The following is a 19,021-nucleotide window of genomic DNA, read 5'->3' on the forward strand; positions in this document are numbered from 1 at the left end:
TAGAGAAACAGCCAAACAAGAAGGTCCTATATCATAAACATCGAGAACTACTACAAAAAAAAAAAAAAAAATTCGGAAAGTAATACAACAATTATCATCGTTTCTATGCGACGCTTTCGCTACGAATCTAGAATTCGTAGTGGCGAGGGTTACTTGCTCTTCTCCGGGACAATTGCTATGTTTTCTGGTTGGGCCTTGTTGACCTTATCTAAAAATCTATTGCAAACGTTCTCAGCGCGCTCAGTGCCTCAACGATTTCGCCAGCATTTCAAGTGGCGAAATTGGGCGCGAAATCGCTGTGAATTTGAGGCGAAAGCGATGCTGAAACTTTACCTCTCCTCGCATCCATCCATTTGCTAGTTAAGTAATTTTTACTATGCTGCTACGCTATACACACGTAAAGTAGTTTTTCTTTTATAGAGTTATCATTTCTTTTGTTTTTCTTTTGCTTTTTTTTTCTTGTATTATTTTTTAGCTTTGAGTTTGGCGAACTCCAACAATTCTACTAAAACTTCCTGCTTATCATTGGCATACAAAAAAAAAAAAATACTTTTCCTTCGTACGGCCTATAAAATGTATATACAGAAATGTACACTCAGTAACCCACGCCCCCACACCCACTTCCAGTTGCAGTTGCACTTCCGCTTCCATTCCCGCCCATTTCCCCACCCAAATCCCGATGCCCACTCCCATTATCATTGCCTTGCAGTGGCTCGTGCTGCTTCTCCGCCGCTCGCCCCTCGTCGTGCTCGTGGCACTAAAGAACTGCGGAGCCGCACCACAGAACCTGACCTCAATATGGCCTCCAGACGCTGCCCCCGTTGTCAGTTGGGTTGTGGTGGCCGCGATGGGCAGCGAGCGCGGCCACCTGACGATTTGTGTTCCCATCCTCGATGTTCCTCACCGACGCGCCACAGTTGCCGATCAGCGTGAGATCACCTGGATGCGCCACGCCTCCGCCTGCCATGATATTATGCTGCTGCCGTACGCCCACATTGCTGATGTGATCCATGACGCTCTGCAGCTCGCCGTGCACGGACGAGTTGGGCGAAGCGTGCGCTGGCAGCGTGTGCGAGTGAAAGCCGTGCGCCGATTGATTGGCGGCGGTGTACAGCTGCGAGTAGAGCAGGCTGGCCGGCAGCACCGGATACAGCGATCCATTGCAGCCGGCGGCGGTGGCCCCAGCGCCACTGCCATGACCACCACCCACGCCCACACCCACGCCGCCGCCATAGGCCGAGGCAGACGCATGCTGTGCCTGGTTCACAATGCCCGGAAAGTTTTGATTGGCGCCCAGCATGGCAGGATTGACGGCGCCAGCTGAGGCGCCCGCTGCGCCTCCGCTGCCAGCGCCAGCTGCACTGGCAGCACCATTGGTGGCACCACCATTGCTCGCACCGGCGCCACTGCCGCTGCCCAGATTGGGCGTATTAGTGGACAGCAAGTCCTCCTGCACCGGTGATTCGGCCTGCGAGCTATCGCTCAGGCTGCGCGGCCCATTCTGGCTGGAATGCACATTGTACTCATTGCTGGCATTAGTATGGTAACGCGGTACCAGAATCGAATTGGCACCACCCCCGCCCCCGCCAGCGCCCGTTGCACTGCCAGCGGTGGCACCGCTGCCAGCGCTCGCACCATTCACCGTCGATGTTATGGAAGTCTGTCCACTGGCGCCCAGCAGGCTATGATGCGACATCTGGCCGCTGGTCGAACCGACCAGACTACTGAGATGCTGATCCAAGTCGCTGGCTGTCGAGTCCGGCAGCACTGCGCCAAAGAAACGAAATGCAAACATGAAAAGGTGTTAGTCGACAGCTCAGCAACAAAATGATTATATAAGTTAGTCTAGCTGGGCAATTGAGCGAAAGTCATAGATGTAGCTGAAAGGACTGGCTTTTTGCTGCCTGAAACGAAGATTTGAGCTCGAACTGTGAATTGTGGAATGGGAATCTATTTCTACAGCTCTTCGTTCTACATGACTGCTTGAGTTACCTAATTTAAACATCGATTTCTAATAAACTGACCTAAACTTTGGTCTTTATGTATGAAAATAAAATATATCGTATTTTTAATTTAGAGCTACACAAGTGTAAGTCCTAAAAAAATATAAATTTAAACTTTAAATATTAATAAAACTAATTTTATTAATTAAAAAACTCTATGACATTTTTGTATTAGAATTCGAATAAGTAAAATTTTAATTTTCACAATGACATTAGTCGACTTTAGAACATATATGAACCAACGACTCCGCCAGTTCATAAAGCGCGCCAAACAGTAATTATCTGTGAATGTAAAGCTGTCTCGACTAAAGCTTGTAGATTATTCTTACTTTAAATGCCGTAATTCTGCTTATTTAACTTTATTTACCCGATGAACCATAAGTGGGCTTCATCATTCTGATCGCCATAAAATGGACAACGAACAGAAAAATTAATTCGATAAAAATGTAAACAACTTTCAAGCAATACTCTATTCTATTTATAATAAAATGCTAAAGCAAACTTACTAAAAATCAACTATCAGCAGACAAATATATTATCAATTTAAGTAGTTACTCAAAGTTGTTCGGCTCTAAAAAACAACTAACTTTATATGATGAAAATATCTAAGATATCTTTTAATGTTTTTCTAACCACAAGCTACAAGCTGTTCTGAAAGCCAGTTCGCCAGTTCGCCACTTCGACTAAGTTTGTATATATTAAGAGCTTATATCATGATCAATAAATATCGAGTGCTAACAGACTTACTTGGCACGCAGTCACGATTGGTGGCGCCACTGAAATCCTGGTTGTTGCTTTGATCGTTCGATGAACAGGTGAAGCCCAAGGCCGGATTGTTGAACTGTGCTGAAGTGGGCGTGGTGCAGGAGGAGAGTCCACTGCTGGCTAAGTACGGTGAGTAGGCAGACGCCGCCGATCCATAGCCCCAATGCGTATTGCTGGCACCTAAACCAAATTGGGACATATCTTTGTTGTTGGTATCGTTTATGTTTTTCATATATGTTTCAGTTAGATTTTATGTGTGAGCGAGATGAGGAAAAAACAAACAAAGAGAAGAACGTGATAAAAACTAGAATACGTAGCAGATGAAGTATACAGCAAACATGTGGACTCAACTCAAAAAGAAAAGGCGCAATAACCAAATCGATGCGAATAAATGAAATGCAATGCAACAAAGTGCCTCAGGCTAAATGAGTCTTTTGCGCCCCCGCTTATCAGCGATAAGTGCAGCCCTTAGACACCATGCCCCAACCCAAATCCCCCATCAGCTATCAGCTATCAGCTATCACCTAGTCTAGCTGGGGCCATGGCGCTCGAATTTATGGCACATGTGGGCCGCTAATTGCAGCTCCATCATGGCCATTATGCGGGACTTCGGCTGTAGCTGTGCATAAAAATTACAAACGTATCTGATGCGACGGACATGCCACCGAAATAACGTTTCAATGTAATACGCCAAAAACATGGTCGGGAGCTGGCGGCGGACCTGGCTACCCCCAAAAATGCCAATGTTAGGCGTCGTCGTAGCACACGGTCGGGCGGCGGGGTCGGAAATTTGGTTTCGTATAAAGTACAGACCACGTTGCGGGTCCAGACTCATGCACAGATAATTAGGCTTAATTAATAGCCCATTCGGAAATTATTAATTAGTTTTTATAGGCGACGGGCGCATTTTCGTATCCGGATATTGATTTTGTGGTGGCTTTATTAATGCTATTGGCTTAAATGCTTCTACCTCCATTAATTACGTTGCTTTTTGTGTTCAGCTTGTTGTTGCTTTCGTTTTATTTATCCGTTTTTTCTGTTCCTGGCATTTCGGTCTGCTGTCTGATGTTTGTTGTCACAGAGATTGACTTTCTCTGCGCATATTTTGTAACTGAATTATTAACAAGCCAACACGATTTATACACAGGCAAACAAACACGTGTTTTCCAACCCAATCCAATTGCGGAACTTTTCGCCCAAGGAAAACTCACTTTAATTCAACATAAGTGTTAAGCCGAATCAAACAGACTCTGATCCTTATACGTTGAGCATATTGCAAATGTTCAGCATATAACAATTCACATGAATATATATCGTTTTTTTTTTCTTATAGGCCAATTTATGTTTGTTCAATTTGTAATATTTAAATTTATCAAAGCTCATATTCACTTGATATTTGCTTATCAGCTCAAATGTGTATAAAATCTTAATTAAGCTTTGATTTTGCCTTGAAAACAATTGTTAAAACTCTGCGCAAGTTACGTGTTCTGTTGCAGACAGCATTAATCGATCGACTTATTTTTTAGAGCAAAAAAAGTTTATGTAATTTTAATGTCAAATTATATATTAGCAACATCTATAAAATAGAATATTTTATGACATTAATGTCTAAATATGATTTCAGCCGTGTGACGGGTCATAATCATCATTGTTAACGTTAATTTTCTTGAGTATTAATCTCCGCAAATGCTTATTTACGTTAATTTACCCGTCAATCAAACCAAGTGGGCTTCCCATACGTACGCCATAAAATAAACGAACTGAACGAAACTAACATTTTGATACGAAATGTCAATAATTTGCAAGCGTCATTCTGATGTAAATCTAGTTATTCTAAAATGTCAAGCCAAGCTCAATAAAAGCCAATTACCAGCTGTTAAAGTGGCTGTCAATTAAGACAATGTTGCCTGCTCAAAATTATGAAACTGTAAAAAGAAACTACCTTTACATCGGGTTACTAGAGCTGTAGCATCTTGGCTAAAATATTGTATTAAAAAACCCTTGGAACTTCTTCAAGCATGAAACCTCGAATGAGACTATAGCAAGATAATATAAAATATAAGTTATATTAGTTAAGTCAGAGGAAAATGTATATTTGCTTGCAAGAAGAAGAAAACAAGCTGTTCAGAAAATTTTGTTGTAGCTCACGCAGTGAATAATCAAATCCAACCTGAAGTCTCAGCAGCCAGTCGATCTTTCGGCTTTGCTCTGCATTTCTCTTCGGCTCAGTATCTCAAACTGTCAATTATATTAACGATGAAGATATGACAGTTCGACAGTTATATATATATACATATAGCTCATTCGCTGTTGCCGTCTGGCGTTGGCCATTTGAAGCGTGGATCTTATGTGATATTTAATGCATATAACTTTTATTTTATTTTGCTTTACTTATTTTTTTGCGAAATTAATAAAATATATACCAGTAATTAAGTCAAGCAGCGACTGTCAATAAAATTTGTAAATAAATAATTCAGGTTATTTTGCTTTTTGCATATTTACAATTAAATTATGGGTAATCAGTAACAACAGACGCTTTCAGTAATCATTATTTACACACACTTGCAGCGCGGCTCTAGCCACACTCATATATAAATATATATATAAAGTCGGTGTACATAAATGAGAGAGACAGATTAAGAGAGGGAGAGAGACAGCTTTAGAGAGAGTGAGTGAGAGAGAGAGACATAGGTCGCCTGGCTGTAAATCGCGTCATTTGCATTTTGATTTGTGCGCTAGACCATCAGAGGCTGGGCAGGGCTGTTTGAGAATGTGGGCGGGGCGTTGCAAATTGACTGTTGAATATTTTGTGCGCTGATTGAACAGTATTTGCCTTAAAGTCCACTTCTATTTAGGCTCATATCCGATGCTCAAACGAAAGGCAAAACGAAACTTAACTCAATTTAAGTTGCTGTCACATTTGGCTAACCATTAATCGCTGGCTTTGTGCTGTTTTGTAAATCAATTAATGAGCCATTTAAATGGATACATCAAATTTAATATAAATGCATTTTTAAATGTATTATTAAATTAAATTCATCTACAATACACGCAGAACAGTAACAGCAACAGCAACAAAAGAGAAAAAACTAACCCACAATTTTAATTATTGATTTATATTTCTCACCAATGCCGCCAGCCAGTTTGGCGACCAAAATTTAACAGACAGAAACTGTTCGAGCTTAGACAGTAAATCGATAGATCAACAACAACAAAAACGATTATTGTTCGGTTTTTCATATATTGACGTGAGACAGAAAGGTTCCAAATCAACACTGGAGACGTCGATTGGAAAGGCAAAATTGCATTTTTCAACTATAACATGAATTTCATATATTTTAATTTGAATAACAATCAAGTAATCTTTAGTTGGAAGACCAATTTATGTAACTCAAAACATTTGAGCGACATCTCAGCAATTCATATTATGAATATCAATCCGAAAGCCGACAAAGGTAACTGAAAGTAATACAAATGTTATAGTCTTGGCTGCCTCGCAGGGCGTTAATGACTAAACTGGGTCAAGAGGGTGAGCGTGTGTCTTTAGATTCTCCTGTTAATCTCGTGTTGCTATATTTAGTAAATGAAACATTTCAATTCTTCAATTCATCAACTGAATTTGTTTTTATCACAACTCTCAACAACAAGCAACAATACGAAAAAGATATAATCAAGCAGAAGGTATGCACCTTGTTTGTCTAGCTTTTGCAACAAGCTTCCTTTACATCAGAGACTGACTTGGCCAGCGGCTGCTGAATCGCCAATTTCTGGCTGCTTTCATTGCTAAGAGAAGGCTATAGTCGTTTCACTTAATAGCTACACTAATGGTAATAGTAAGAAAACTCTGTTCTACTGCAACGCGATGTATGTTAGATAGGCCTTTGTTTAGTTACTTTGTTGATTTGGCTGTTGCCTACTTGCAGAGCTGCGCAATGACTTGACTTGAACTTACTTTTTGCTTTCTTATCAGATATTCGTCCTTCCTCAGCTGCGTTGTGACTTGAATTTGAAGTCAGTCAGTCAGTCAGTCAATCAGTCAGTCAATCAATCACTCAGTCAATCAATCACTCAGTCAATCAGTCAGTCAATCGGTTAGACAATCGGTTAGACAATCGGTAAGTCAATCAATCAGTACATTAGTCCATCAATCAGTCAATCTATCAGTCAGGCCGGCAGTCAGTCGGTTAGGCAGTCAATCAATCAGTCAATCATTCACTCAGTCAATCAATCGGTCAGTCAATCAATCACTCAGTCAATCAATCGGTCATTCAATCAGTCAGTCAATCAATAGCTCAGTCAATCAGTCAGCCAATCAATCAGTGAGCCAGTCAGTCCATCAATCAGTAAATCAATCACTCAGTCACTCAAGCAGTCAACCGGTCAGTCAATCAGTCATTCAATCAATCAGTCAGTCAACCAATCAATTAGTCAGTCAATCAGCCAGTCAGCCAGTCAATCAGTCAGGCCGGCAGTCAGTCAGTTAGTCAGTCAATCAATCAATCAGTCAACCAATCAATTAGTCAGTCAATCAGTCAGTCAGCCAGTCAATCAGTCAGCCAATCCGTCATTCGTATATGACAATTAGCTCAGCTTTGAATTAAAATCATAATTCGTCTGGCTGTTCTGTATGCCAATACAAAATGGCGACAAACACACGCACACCCCCACACTCACACACACACTCACACACCAAAGCAGATAAAAAAGCAATTCAAATTGTTTGACGCCTGCGTTTTTTATGCAGTTTGTCGATGGTCATTGTTGATGTTGATGTTGTTGTTGTTGTTGTGTTTGACCAACGTTTATTTGTTTGTTAAGCTTTGGTTAAATAAAGTGGCCAACAGCTTAATAGCCATGCCATATCAATAACAGCAACAACAACAACAACAACAGCAGCAGCAGCGACTAAAACGATGCGCTAATACCCTGTATTAATTATATTACGTGTCTTAATTATGTGTTTTGACTTTAATTCAATTAGCAAAGATTTTAGACTAAATGAAACATTTTCAGATTTTTGCTAGAAATTTCTGTTTCACTTCACTAACTTTTATCTATAGTTTAAAAGAGTATCGCGCAGTCGTTGACTGAGTGTCTCCATTTTGTTGCCCACTTTTTGGCGCCCGCAAAGCTCAATTTAAAAAATATATAAATATTTATAATTGAGCGCCTAATTAATGCAGTCGCTTAAAGCGACTGTAAAAATTGATGTCAAGATTTATTTTATTATTTATTGTTTAATCGCACACGCATAGTTTGTTTTTGCCATGCTCCGCACTGCATTGCATTGCATTAAATTGAATATATTTAATTATTGTTGCGTTCTTTTTTCGTCTTGCTCTCGGGCGTTTTTTTTGCGTTCATCGGGTTTGGTTGGCCACAGGTTTAAAAACTGACATTGTATTTTTGTTATTGTTTGCATTTTTTAAAGCCTGTACCTAATCGTTTCGTGTGATTTTGTGCGGTCGCATTGGGGCACACCACACAACCGACATGCACCACCAGCACCCCATCCCCTTCCCCTTGACCGTTGCTGAGGGCACGTTTGTTGCATGCATTTTCCAGCTACTCTACTCAAGTGCGAAATGAAAAGCCCAAAAAGCAATAATTGAAATGCAAATGCAGTTGGCCTTGATGCTGGCATAAATCTATCAGATATATCTATATATGGTATTTATATATATATGTATGTATGTTTGTGATTGAAATACTTTTAATGTTACTCACTCTGGCAGTTGCCAATTGGCGGCATGCGGAATCCGGATAGTGGATCCGTGGAGAAGTGGAACGGTCGCTGGCCAAATGCAAAGTGAAATTGTTGTTGTTGCCCTAAAAGGGATAACACTAAGTTTTTTTCAGTTTTAATTATCTGTCCTTAACTAAATGTTTTCTTTTGCATGTTCATGTTTCAGTGTGAAAAGTAAAGAAAAGTAAATATATAAATAACATAAATCCAATTTCTGAAAGGCAGCTTTAATGGCGCTATTCCTAAAGGAAATCAGACATTCGTCTGCCTGGTATATATTTTAGTTTTAATGTCTCGAATGTTAGTTTCTCCTAACTGATGCACTTGTTACCTTGACTTTGCCTCAGCGAAAACACATCATCCAATTGCAACTTCCAGCAAGTCGGAATATCATTTAGCTTTTAAAATGATATCTAGATATTCGACAGGCATTAAACGATTCCTAAGCAAATGGCAAATCTTATTGATTATGTCGAAAGCTCTCAAATATAACTTACTTAATTAACTGTTGAAAATAGTTCTCGGAAATAGTACCACTCCTTCTTGATCTGCCCTAACTTAATTCTCTTTCTCGACGAGAATATTTAACTCTTTTGCTTTTAACAAAGGTAAAAATTATTTATACGCCTGGTCATACTATTGAACATATTATCAGCTGACAGACCCGCACACCTATTTCTCTCTCTCTGTCAAGTCAGCCATCTCTTTCTCATGCTATGCTCAGCTAAAATTGTCGCCCATTATACAGTTTTCAACTTTACGGCAGATTGTATTCATTATAAAATAATAACCTTTTGTCTGACGTTTGCAGCAGCCTAAGCCCAATTGTTATTTGTGTGTGCGAGTGTGTGTGTGTGTGCGAGTGTGTGTGTGTGTGCTTATACCACAGCATACTGTGTGTCCTGTGCTGCCTGTTTTTGGGCACCAGAGGCCATGGCGTTGCAGTCTGGCTGCCTCAGATATAAATCATGCCATGGATTGAATTGTTGTTCTCGGACTCAACAGATTACACTGGCAACAATGACAACAATAAACAACAACAACAGCAGCAACTATAACTCCTGCAACTGTTGTTCTGATAGCTGCGTCTGAGCTCGGCTGTCTTAACATATGCAAAGTAAAATATTTCCATGCTTATAAATATGCATTTGGCAGCTGCTAGACGTGGCGCTGACTGCGCTTATCGAACAGGACTTTAGACCTAAAACAGCAAAGAAGTGGAAGGCTAGACTAGAAGATACTCCTTCTTGTGCTGCTCTTGCTCATGCCTTGATATCTAAGAAGCCTTTGGTACAGACTTGATAACAAATTTTGGTTATGCATGAGCTGTACACAAAAGCCAAGGCATACAACTTGCTGTGGCAAGCTGAGACGATCACAAAATCCATTTGATGCACATATAAAAAGCTCAGGCATAAGCATATTTTTATCTAAAGAACTTACTCTTAGTTGAGCTCATCTAAAATTCACACAAAACTAATATACCTCGTTGGCACTGTTACAGGGCATAGGGTAAAATGAAATACACAATCTGGATGCTCTTAAGCGTATGCAAAGAGCTTTAATAAAGTCGCTTTCGTATCTAAAACTGATGTATTTTGTCTGCAGCTCTTCATTGGTGTAAAATCTGTGTGATCTCGGCCATGGGACAGGCCCTGTTGGACAGAGCTGGCTTAGCTATTGAGTGGTAATTATACTTACTGGTTTTGGAGCGCGGCTCGCGGGGCCCGTCGACAGTCACTTTGATCGCCTTGTTGTAGGTGGCTATATGGGGTGGATTCGTTGACACGGTGATGGTTAGTGTGAAGCTCTTGCCTGGAACGAGGCCAAACAGACAAGGGAAAATAAAACAAAACTGAAGTTAACAAATTTATGACTTACAACTTCGTAAATGTTCGCTGAACACGCGTGCCACATTTATGGACCTCACCCACCCCAAAACATCGGTCGATTGTCACATCGTAAAAATCGAATGCGACTTGTTTACTATATATTAATAACAGCTGGCACGGCGCATATCACATGCCGGAGGACTAACAAAAGGCATTTTATATTAATGTTACACAAGCTTAAATTGTAATAAAACAACGAATATATTTAAAATACTGATCAAATATAATTTAGTAAGTAAAACATTTAATGACATTTATGCTCCATATATCATATAAATTTATACGAAATTAACTTGGCCATAGAAAATCTGTTAAAAGCAGATCATGGCTGTATCAGCTTTTGTAAGCTTTAGTTGAGCCGTTATCATATGAGAATAGAACTCAAATATAGATTTAATTATTTCGAATTACCCAGAGATAATCTACCTGCTATTTGGATCACATTTTCTTCACAGAATTTATGCAGCTGCCTTTGACACTTAACTGTTGTCGTACCCTCTTTACAGAGCCGTCGCCCGAATATAATTTCAATTTAAATTTATAAGTCATAGATTCGAGTTAGTAACAAACTGCGCCCTGGCAAGGGAGAACCCTTGCTAAGAATTAATTACAATTCAAACTCATTGTCTGCAACACATGACCCACACACACGTCGGTGGGTCGGTGGTTCGGTGGGTCGGCGTGGCACTTGAAAGCTAAGATTTATTTCATTTGTGCCACACAGTTTTCTTTTAATTAACTTGTTACGCCTACCGCCCACCGCCTACCGCCTGCCCCGGCCCCGGACTTGGCAGACTTCTTTTCTCTCGTGTTTTTTTCTTGCTATTGTCAAGTGTTGCCAGGCCCACGAGGATGCTGCGATTCAATTAAAAGCACTTCACTCAACTCCCGATCTCGGCTAACAATTGCGAAGACTGCCGCTCCATGTGGCAGTTGCCACTTGAGCCGTAGCCTTGGTGCCTTTTTTGTGCTGTCTGTCAATGACAACGAGGCGTATGTGCAATGTCTTCAAGGCATTTTTCGCCTGTTGCCGGCGTTTGCTTTTTAAGTTGACAAACAAAGCGTAAATCATTTCGGCACGCACAACAATAAACCACACACACACGCACGGAGAGCGAGGGAGAGGGAGAGAGAGCTACAGCAAGGCTTACACATGTTGCAGCCACACTCCACTGCGCCACCTCAATTTGTGTCTTCATCTTCGCCTTGGGGTCGTTCTACTTCGTGTGTCTTACTCAGCCTCAGCTCATCAATTTGCTACCCCGCAGTTTGCACAGCAGAGCTTACAGCTCGCTTGCCATAGAAAAAATGAACTTCGTCTTTTGTCTGTTTGCAGTTGCCTTAAGTGGCATTTTGTCTACCCACGTCCCACTGCCGCCCGTCAAGCGCCCTTAACCACGCCCCCCTTCTCAGGCTGTACTGCTGCTGCAAAATGCTTTTGCACTTTGTCCTCTGACACTTTGGCTCGATTGTCATCCAGTTTAGTTCATTGTTGCGCAATTTTTCTTATTAATTCGTTTTTTATGTCATCTCGAGTTCGTTTTTTAAGCAATTTATCGAACAGACGAGCCAGTAGCTAAGCAAAAATCGGCTTGGAATAAGAGAGGAATTTCTGAAATATTTTCAGTCATATGAAAGCAAATTGCAATACTATTTTCTTTTATTTGATGCTATAGATGAGATGTTTAGTAGCTTGACGAGATGTTAAACTAGACTTAAAGCAGCTTCACTTCCTTCAAGTCTAAGCCAAGCCAAGTTGGATATGCCTTTAGGTATTGGCCGATTCTGTTGACCCTTAACAATGACTAATCGGTGCAAAAAACAGTTTTTATCGAATGCTGTAAGCCTCATAAATCAACAAGTTTCGAGAAGAAGAGAGAAAAAAGAGAAACGCTGAAGGAAAACCAAAAGTGAGGCCAAAAAGAAAAGTCGAAAGGGAAACCAAATAAGCCACAAAATGCGTTTTTGTGTTGGCCGACTTACTGGCTGGATTAGAAGGCTCAGAAAGCTTTTAAGGACTTAGTGCACGCAGGTGAGCACAAAGTAAAGAGGAATTTTTGAAAAAAGTAAACAAATATTTTATGTGTGTGTGTGTGTGTGTGTGTTGACAACGGCAACAAAGTATAACAAACGGCGCAAATATTTAAACAAAAATATCGAAGTCGTTAGAGACGAGCCAAAATTTAATTGCAAATAATCTGCAAATTGTAAATTTTAAGCCACGAAAACGATTATGTGCCTAAGTGGGTGTGTGTGTGCGATGTGTGTGGGTGTGTGAGCAAGCATCATATATAGTAAGTACAATAGGCAGGCAAGCACATGAGTGCGTCGCCCACACCGGGTACCCTCACTGGCAGGACACGTGTGTGTGCTTTGTAGGCGTTTCTTTACCCAATTGATTTATGACGCTTGTTCTGCAAATTGCCAAGGATTTGCAGCAAGGATTTCAGTTATTTGTCAACAGCTTTGATTTTAATGCCTTCGCTGAGGCGGCCTGAACAAATAGTCTTTACTCGTGCATAGAATATTTAACTACCCCAAGCCTAGGCAAACGAAATCTAATATCATAATTTCATGTGGATCGACAATAATTCAAGTTGAAGAAAATCATCTGATGTGATGTGATGCCAGCTGTCACAGAGAGCTCAGCTCATTGCTGAATAATGCATGCAATCATCATGGTAATAATGATGATAATAAATATGACTAGCTCTCTGATAGGGAATGATTATATAGATATAAGTAGCGGAGTAATGAAAAATTAATTTAAAGTCTTTTATATTCGTATATCCAACTGAGAATCTTACTATCTATGCATACACTCTATATCTATCTATCTCTCTAACTATATTTATATAATTCTATTAGCTATACATTCTCTCTCTCTCTCTCTCTCGAGGCATATATATCTATTAATCTATCAATCTTTTTATCTATCTGTCTATCCACCTATCTATGTATCTATCTATACTTCCTTATGTCTAGTTATCAATTTATCTATCTGTATATATATCTATCTATCCACATATCTATCCATCAATCTATTTATCTGTCTGTCAATCTATCTATACATCTATTCATATATCTATATCTCTCTCTATTTATATCTCTCCCTCTCATCTATCTCAGCCTATTAAAACACATCTAAATCTATCTCAAATTATTTTGCTTTCTATTGCGTTAATCTTAGACTTTGACAAAAATGTGCCTGTTGCGCTCTTCAAGCTCGAAAAAAAACTTCAGGCCCACACCCAAGATGTTCACCCACCGCATTTTCAGCATGAAAACACAGCAGCAATAAGGACCCAAAACCAAAAGCAAATTGTGCACGCAACATTTTCCGACTGAAGGCTTGTCCTCTTCGCACACACCAACACACACACACACAAGCCACACGCCGAGATTCTGGTCTCCCCTATTCAAGTTAAGGTGTCAGCTCGTAGAAGTTGTTTTTTTTTTTTTGCTTGCTCTCGTTATTTGGATATGGCATTATTTTTGTTTTTCTTTTTATTTATAAGACACAAAGTCTTGCCTTTTTGACGCCGGCTTCTTTTTAACACGGGGGTCTTGACTTTTGGCCAGGCATTTGTCTTTCCCTTGGCTGGGGCCAGGCGTCGAAGGGGCGTCGCGTCGTGGAGCGTGTGCTCCTTTTTTGTCGTTTGTCTTTTTACACATTTTTTGGGGCAACGTCGGCTTTCACTTTCGGCTTCGATTGTTTGAATTGGCTGGGGCGTGAATAACGCAGGGAGCATGGGAAGATTGTACAGTTCATTTTGCGGCTGTCTTAAATGGCCTGAGAGAGTTGTGTAAATAAAAACCTCAACGTTACCCACCCGAAGCTTAACTCGCTATCTTTATCGATAATGCTGACGCGTTGTGCGGTGCGGTGTGGTGCGTTGTGGTGCGATGTGGTGTCGTGTGCTGTGCTCTGCTCAGCTCGACTCTGGTACGGGGCTTTGTGATATGATGCGATGGCAAAGTTATCGACGTGAAACTCGCTTTTGGCGGCAGAAACTCTCGTAACAATCGCCAACTGACACCGACAGCCCCTATTATGGCTAGCTTTCTCTCTCTCTCCATCTCTTTCTCTGTGTTTGTGTGATTGCGTGCATGTGCATGGCACTTTGCTAATTAAAAGTGTAGCCTCGCGCAGAGCGCGCAGGGCCAAATAAATCGATGCATGGGTAATTAAATTGCATGACGCACGCACGCACACGATATCCAACGGAGAGAATGGCTCGGCTTAGTGGAGGTGAATGTGCATTTTCTATTTTTCTATTGTAATTAGCAGGCGACAGCAGCAGAAGCCAAAACAAAATGGCCGCCGCACAACCAGGCGCAACGCAAACACACAAATCAATCATACGCAGCGTTGCCCAACCGACGCCCCCGGCCAGCCACACACCATCGCCAGCGAAAGTTTTGTGCAGCTGCACTGAGTCTTAGAAGGCTGATCATCTACAGCGGAGCCTGTGCAGCAAGTTAATCAAATGCAAATTTCATATAACAATAGAATTGCAAATCAAATAAAAACACATAATTTTCCAGTTTTTTTTTTTTTGGTTTTTTTGTCTATCCTGTTCAAAGGACACACCATCGCGCTCGCGGGCTATCAGGCTGTACGAGCGAGGCATGCCAGACAGCCTAAATGAATGGAAATTTACAATTAAACGCCTCAATGCGAATGCATATGGAAAATGGACGAGATGGACAGAGATAGAGACAGAGACAGGGACAAGGACAGGGACAGGGACAGAGGCGCAGACGTCTATTGGCATGCCCAATGAATGACAATGCATGAAGTCTGTGGCACATGCGACAGACTTTGGTGCAGGTTCCTGCTGGAGGTTGGACTCCTGTCCTGTCACAAATGCCGCAGTTAAAGCTTTGGTTTTTGCGGTTTTACCGCTGCCGATGCGTAAACCTTAGCAACCCACTCTTAACAGAGCCTTCATTCAACTCAGTCTCCTGCTCTCTGTCTGGCCATAGTCGCCATTTGCACTGGGAACGGAGTTGCTAAGGTGCAGCTATCAGGGAAGTGACGGCTAGAACCAGCTCATAAATACCCTGTGCACATTATATGAAGCGTGTTAAATTAGTAATGAGATTTTTCCCATTCCCAGTGCTTCTCCTTGCGCCTTGATCTTCAGATGAACGAGAGACTGAATAAATGATCTAATAACTGAATGACTGGATCCTATCTAGCAAATATATATAGAACACAATGTATTATCTTTTCCATGCCTCTTAAATTACATGAGTAATACGCCAATATTTTCTTTTGATTAGCTAGCCAAACTCAAGCTCGTAGCTGAAGTACGTTTGGCTGTTGGAATGCTTCACTTGACAGTTTATTAAACACTTTAAGCAAAAGTTGTTGGGTTGAGCAATTGGTAGTGGCGCCCGGAACTGATGTCAAGACTTCCGAACTCGTCTGCTAATGAACTGCTGACAATTTTGTGCGGCGCTTTACAAGCGGATACAAAAGGATATAAAAGGATAGCTGCGTGAAAATACAGCAAAAAAAAAAAAAACAAAACGAAAAACGAAATGGGGAGAAAAAAATTAAAGATAAAAAAGGATGCCAGAGTGCAAAAAGTGGCTGAATAATCCTTGAACAAAGGAGATGGCGTCGAGCACACTCAAAACTTTTCCCACTCAGCCGACAACAGCCACGAGCAGGGGACGATAATTGAACAAATTGTTTCGAGAGCATTTCGGCCACAAAGGAAAGGCCAAGCACCGCCCCCACCCCCGCCCCGCCCCAGCGCCATTTCGACTACAAGAAGCCGCCTCCGATTACTGTGCATACGAACACAATGACGTTTATATATAACATATTATATATATATATATATATATATATATATATATATACATATATATATATATATATATATATATATATATATATATATATATATATATTATCATAAGTTAAAGAGATGCTGAATCGGTTTCTGCTTCAGAAAAGCCTTGAAAATGTTTTTTTAATTATTTCAAAAAGACTTTTCAAAAGTGAACTATAAATAATTAAAAGTTTCCAGCTTCTGTCTTAAGCAAAATAATTCGGATTGATTCTGAATAACTGACACAAACTATTTTAATTATACCTACTCCATCGTTACGTGTGTTTCGGATGGTCGTCTAAAAAAATGTTCTCCACTTGAAGATAAAGGCGTTAGCATTGTACTGAGACTCGCATAAAATAGTCTTAAGACTCAATCAAGTTACAGGTGTATAAATGTTCACCTGCTCTACAGTTGATAATGGAAATTTTAAATCTGAAAATATTTTTTTATTTGGTTTTTTATTTGAAACAAATCTTTTCAGACATTTTTTAATACTCTCTCGCAATTAAAAGACTTTTAGCTGATGATTAGCTCTGTGGAGCTAATAAGGAGTATTCTTTTTAGAGGCTTGTAACTTTGAGGCAACAGTGCCCTATTAATTACCTATTTAATAGTTGATAGTTTCATTTTATTGACTTTGATTTGACATTTTATTATAGATAAGCTTTTACTAGAGAAATGCATACAAATTGTTGCAATTTGTTATAAAAATAATGGTTTTGTTTGTCAAACTCGAGTATATTGATAAAAATTGCACCATGGCAGCCACATAAACATAATTATATTAAATAATTAATGTCATAATATATTTTAACAAATAAAATTTGATTTAATGATTTTTAAAATATATTTCATTTTTTTACTATGATTTAAAATTGTGCAAAAGAAACTTTTAATAAATATATTAATTTTTGAAAGCAATATTTAGACCGGAGCTTTCGTTCAGATATAGAACATATCAGACTTTGGAAGAAAGTCAAACCTGTTCAGTTGAGCGACGCTGAGATTAAGCTCGAGGCTTTAATTTGAGTGGAAACTATTAAGTCTTATAAAAACTTTAAGTCTAACAATAGAAAAATGTGCTTAACACCTTTAAACTGAATTTTGTAATTGAAAACAATTTTGATATTATAGTACATGAATTTATAACACACCTACATCATATTTGTTATAAAATGTGATTGATATATGTATTTATATATGATTTCCTAAAGAGCTAAGAGCGTGTCTCAGCTTAATTTAAGCTTTTCTTTTAATTTCTTTTCACTTCTATTCCCACACATGATCACATATCTTTCTATATATATATATATATATATGAATCTATCTATCTGCCTGTTTATATCTTTATTTTTCTATTTATTTTTATCTTTCTATTTAATTTGCTTTGGGGCAACTTACCTCTGCCGCTGCGTCCGACAAATCGCAGATCATTGAACTTGGCCACTTGGTTCTTCATGACGGCGGTGCAGTTGCGCAGCTCGGCGCAATAGTTCTCATCGTTGCCGGCGCGCACCGTGACCATGGTGCCGTCCATGATGTCGCCCAGCGAGACCACCTTGAAGGCCACCGGCAGCGTCTTGTTGGAGCGCCAGTGCGGCGGCAGGACGGTGCAGACGAAGAGAGGACTGCTTGTTCTGATCAGCTCGCCGGGATGTTCGGTTAGGAAGTCGCCCAAGGTGCGCTCAGCCAAGATGTCCGAGGTCATTTTCGTGTAGGCCTCGTTCAGCAGCTGGGCGGGTGTTGGGGGCGTGTTCTGTTCTGTGTTGTTGTTGCTGCTCGAGCTGTTGTTGTTGTTGGAGCCATTTGTGTTGCTGGTGTTGTTATTGTTGTTGTTGTTGCTGCTGGTCGTGTTGTTGTTGGCTGTGTTGTTGTTGTTATTGTTGTTGGTGTTGTTGTTGTTGGAATTGGCATTCGATGCCGTCGAATTACTGCTCGTCGTTGTCAAATGCATTTTGTGACTGTTGTTGTTGTGGTTGTTGTTGTTGTAGTTGTTGCTGCTGTGATGTTGCTGCTGCTGCTGCTGCTGCTGAGTGCTATATGGATTGCTGTAGGGATGCTGATGGTGCTGCTGCTGTTGAGAGTGGTGCAAGTGGTGGTGTGTATAATGCGTGGCTTGCGGATGCGGCTGCGGCTGCGACTGCGGCTGCGGCTGCGGCTCCTGCTCAAACTGCTCCAGATGTCCTTGAGCGTGAGCTTGCACTTTTTTTAAGCGAACAATTTTGTCTGATTTGACCAAACGTTGTTATATTAACAATTGCTGCGCCCGCTCGCTTGGCTAGCTGAAACATAGAACATAGATATATATAAAGTATATATCAAAAGAAGTACGAGAAGCTTGATTGGCGTGCTCAGCATTAATGTTTCTCTTAGAATTGAACTTAATTTTAAAGACTTACGATCTACTTTCGCTGAAATGCGTAAATTTGACTTGCAAACTCCAAATTTCAATGGGTCTTAGAGTCTGGGCTGAAGCGAACTTCAAATTGACTTAAATTTCGGCCCGCGTTGTCCATGAAATTTGGGCGCCCATCATGTTAATGTCTTTAAATCACGGCCAACAGGCAGTTTACATGACGATGGCTCTTGGTGCGTGGTGCGTGGTGCGTGGTGCATGTTGCATGGCGCATGGTCCGGCTTTGAATCCGTGCTCTGGCTGGTTGGCATCCAAGTGAACAGCCTGGACAGCGCACATAAACACAAATCAATTGTCAACCACTCGACGCGAGGGCAAATGGCGTCCGTGAGGACGCTGAAGCAGGG

At 40.6% G+C, this 19,021-nt stretch overlaps 1 protein-coding gene across 2 annotated transcripts; it reads right to left on the reverse strand.

The window, feature by feature from the left end:
* Positions 1 to 793: 793 nt before the first annotated feature.
* LOC111593058 (runt-related transcription factor 3) lies at positions 794 to 18,233 on the reverse strand. 2 transcript variants are annotated; one of them, XM_023305632.2, is made up of 5 exons: positions 17,660 to 18,233; positions 10,216 to 10,329; positions 8,496 to 8,597; positions 2,751 to 2,948; positions 794 to 1,767 (listed from the first exon to the last, which is right to left on the reverse strand). In XM_023305632.2, the coding sequence occupies exons 1-5, from the start codon at positions 18,210 to 18,212 to the stop codon at positions 794 to 796; spliced, it is 1,941 nt and encodes a 646-aa protein (XP_023161400.2). In that variant the 5' UTR covers positions 18,213 to 18,233. The 2 variants fall into 2 exon arrangements, with proteins under 2 accessions (XP_023161400.2, XP_023161401.2); XM_023305633.2 differs by having other exon boundaries at positions 8,496 to 8,612.
* Positions 18,234 to 19,021: the final 788 nt, after the last annotated feature.

This window comes from Drosophila hydei, unplaced genomic scaffold (assembly GCF_003285905.1).
Source record: "Drosophila hydei strain 15085-1641.00,03,60 unplaced genomic scaffold, DhydRS2 tig00000211-arrow-pilon, whole genome shotgun sequence".
NCBI lineage: Eukaryota > Metazoa > Arthropoda > Insecta > Diptera > Drosophilidae > Drosophila > Drosophila hydei.

Excerpts from the sequence above, each read along its gene's own strand:
- LOC111593058 (XM_023305633.2), bottom strand. The coding sequence starts at position 18,212 with ATGCATTTGACAACGACGAGCAGTAATTCGACGGCATCGAATGCCAAT. Across the intron at positions 2,949-8,495 it reads GCCAATTGGCAACTGCCAGA|GTGCCAGCAATACGCATTGG; the intron begins GTGAGTAACATT and ends AATTTGGTTTAG. Across the intron at positions 1,768-2,750 it reads CAATCGTGACTGCGTGCCAA|TGCTGCCGGACTCGACAGCC; the intron begins GTAAGTCTGTTA and ends TCTTTGGCGCAG.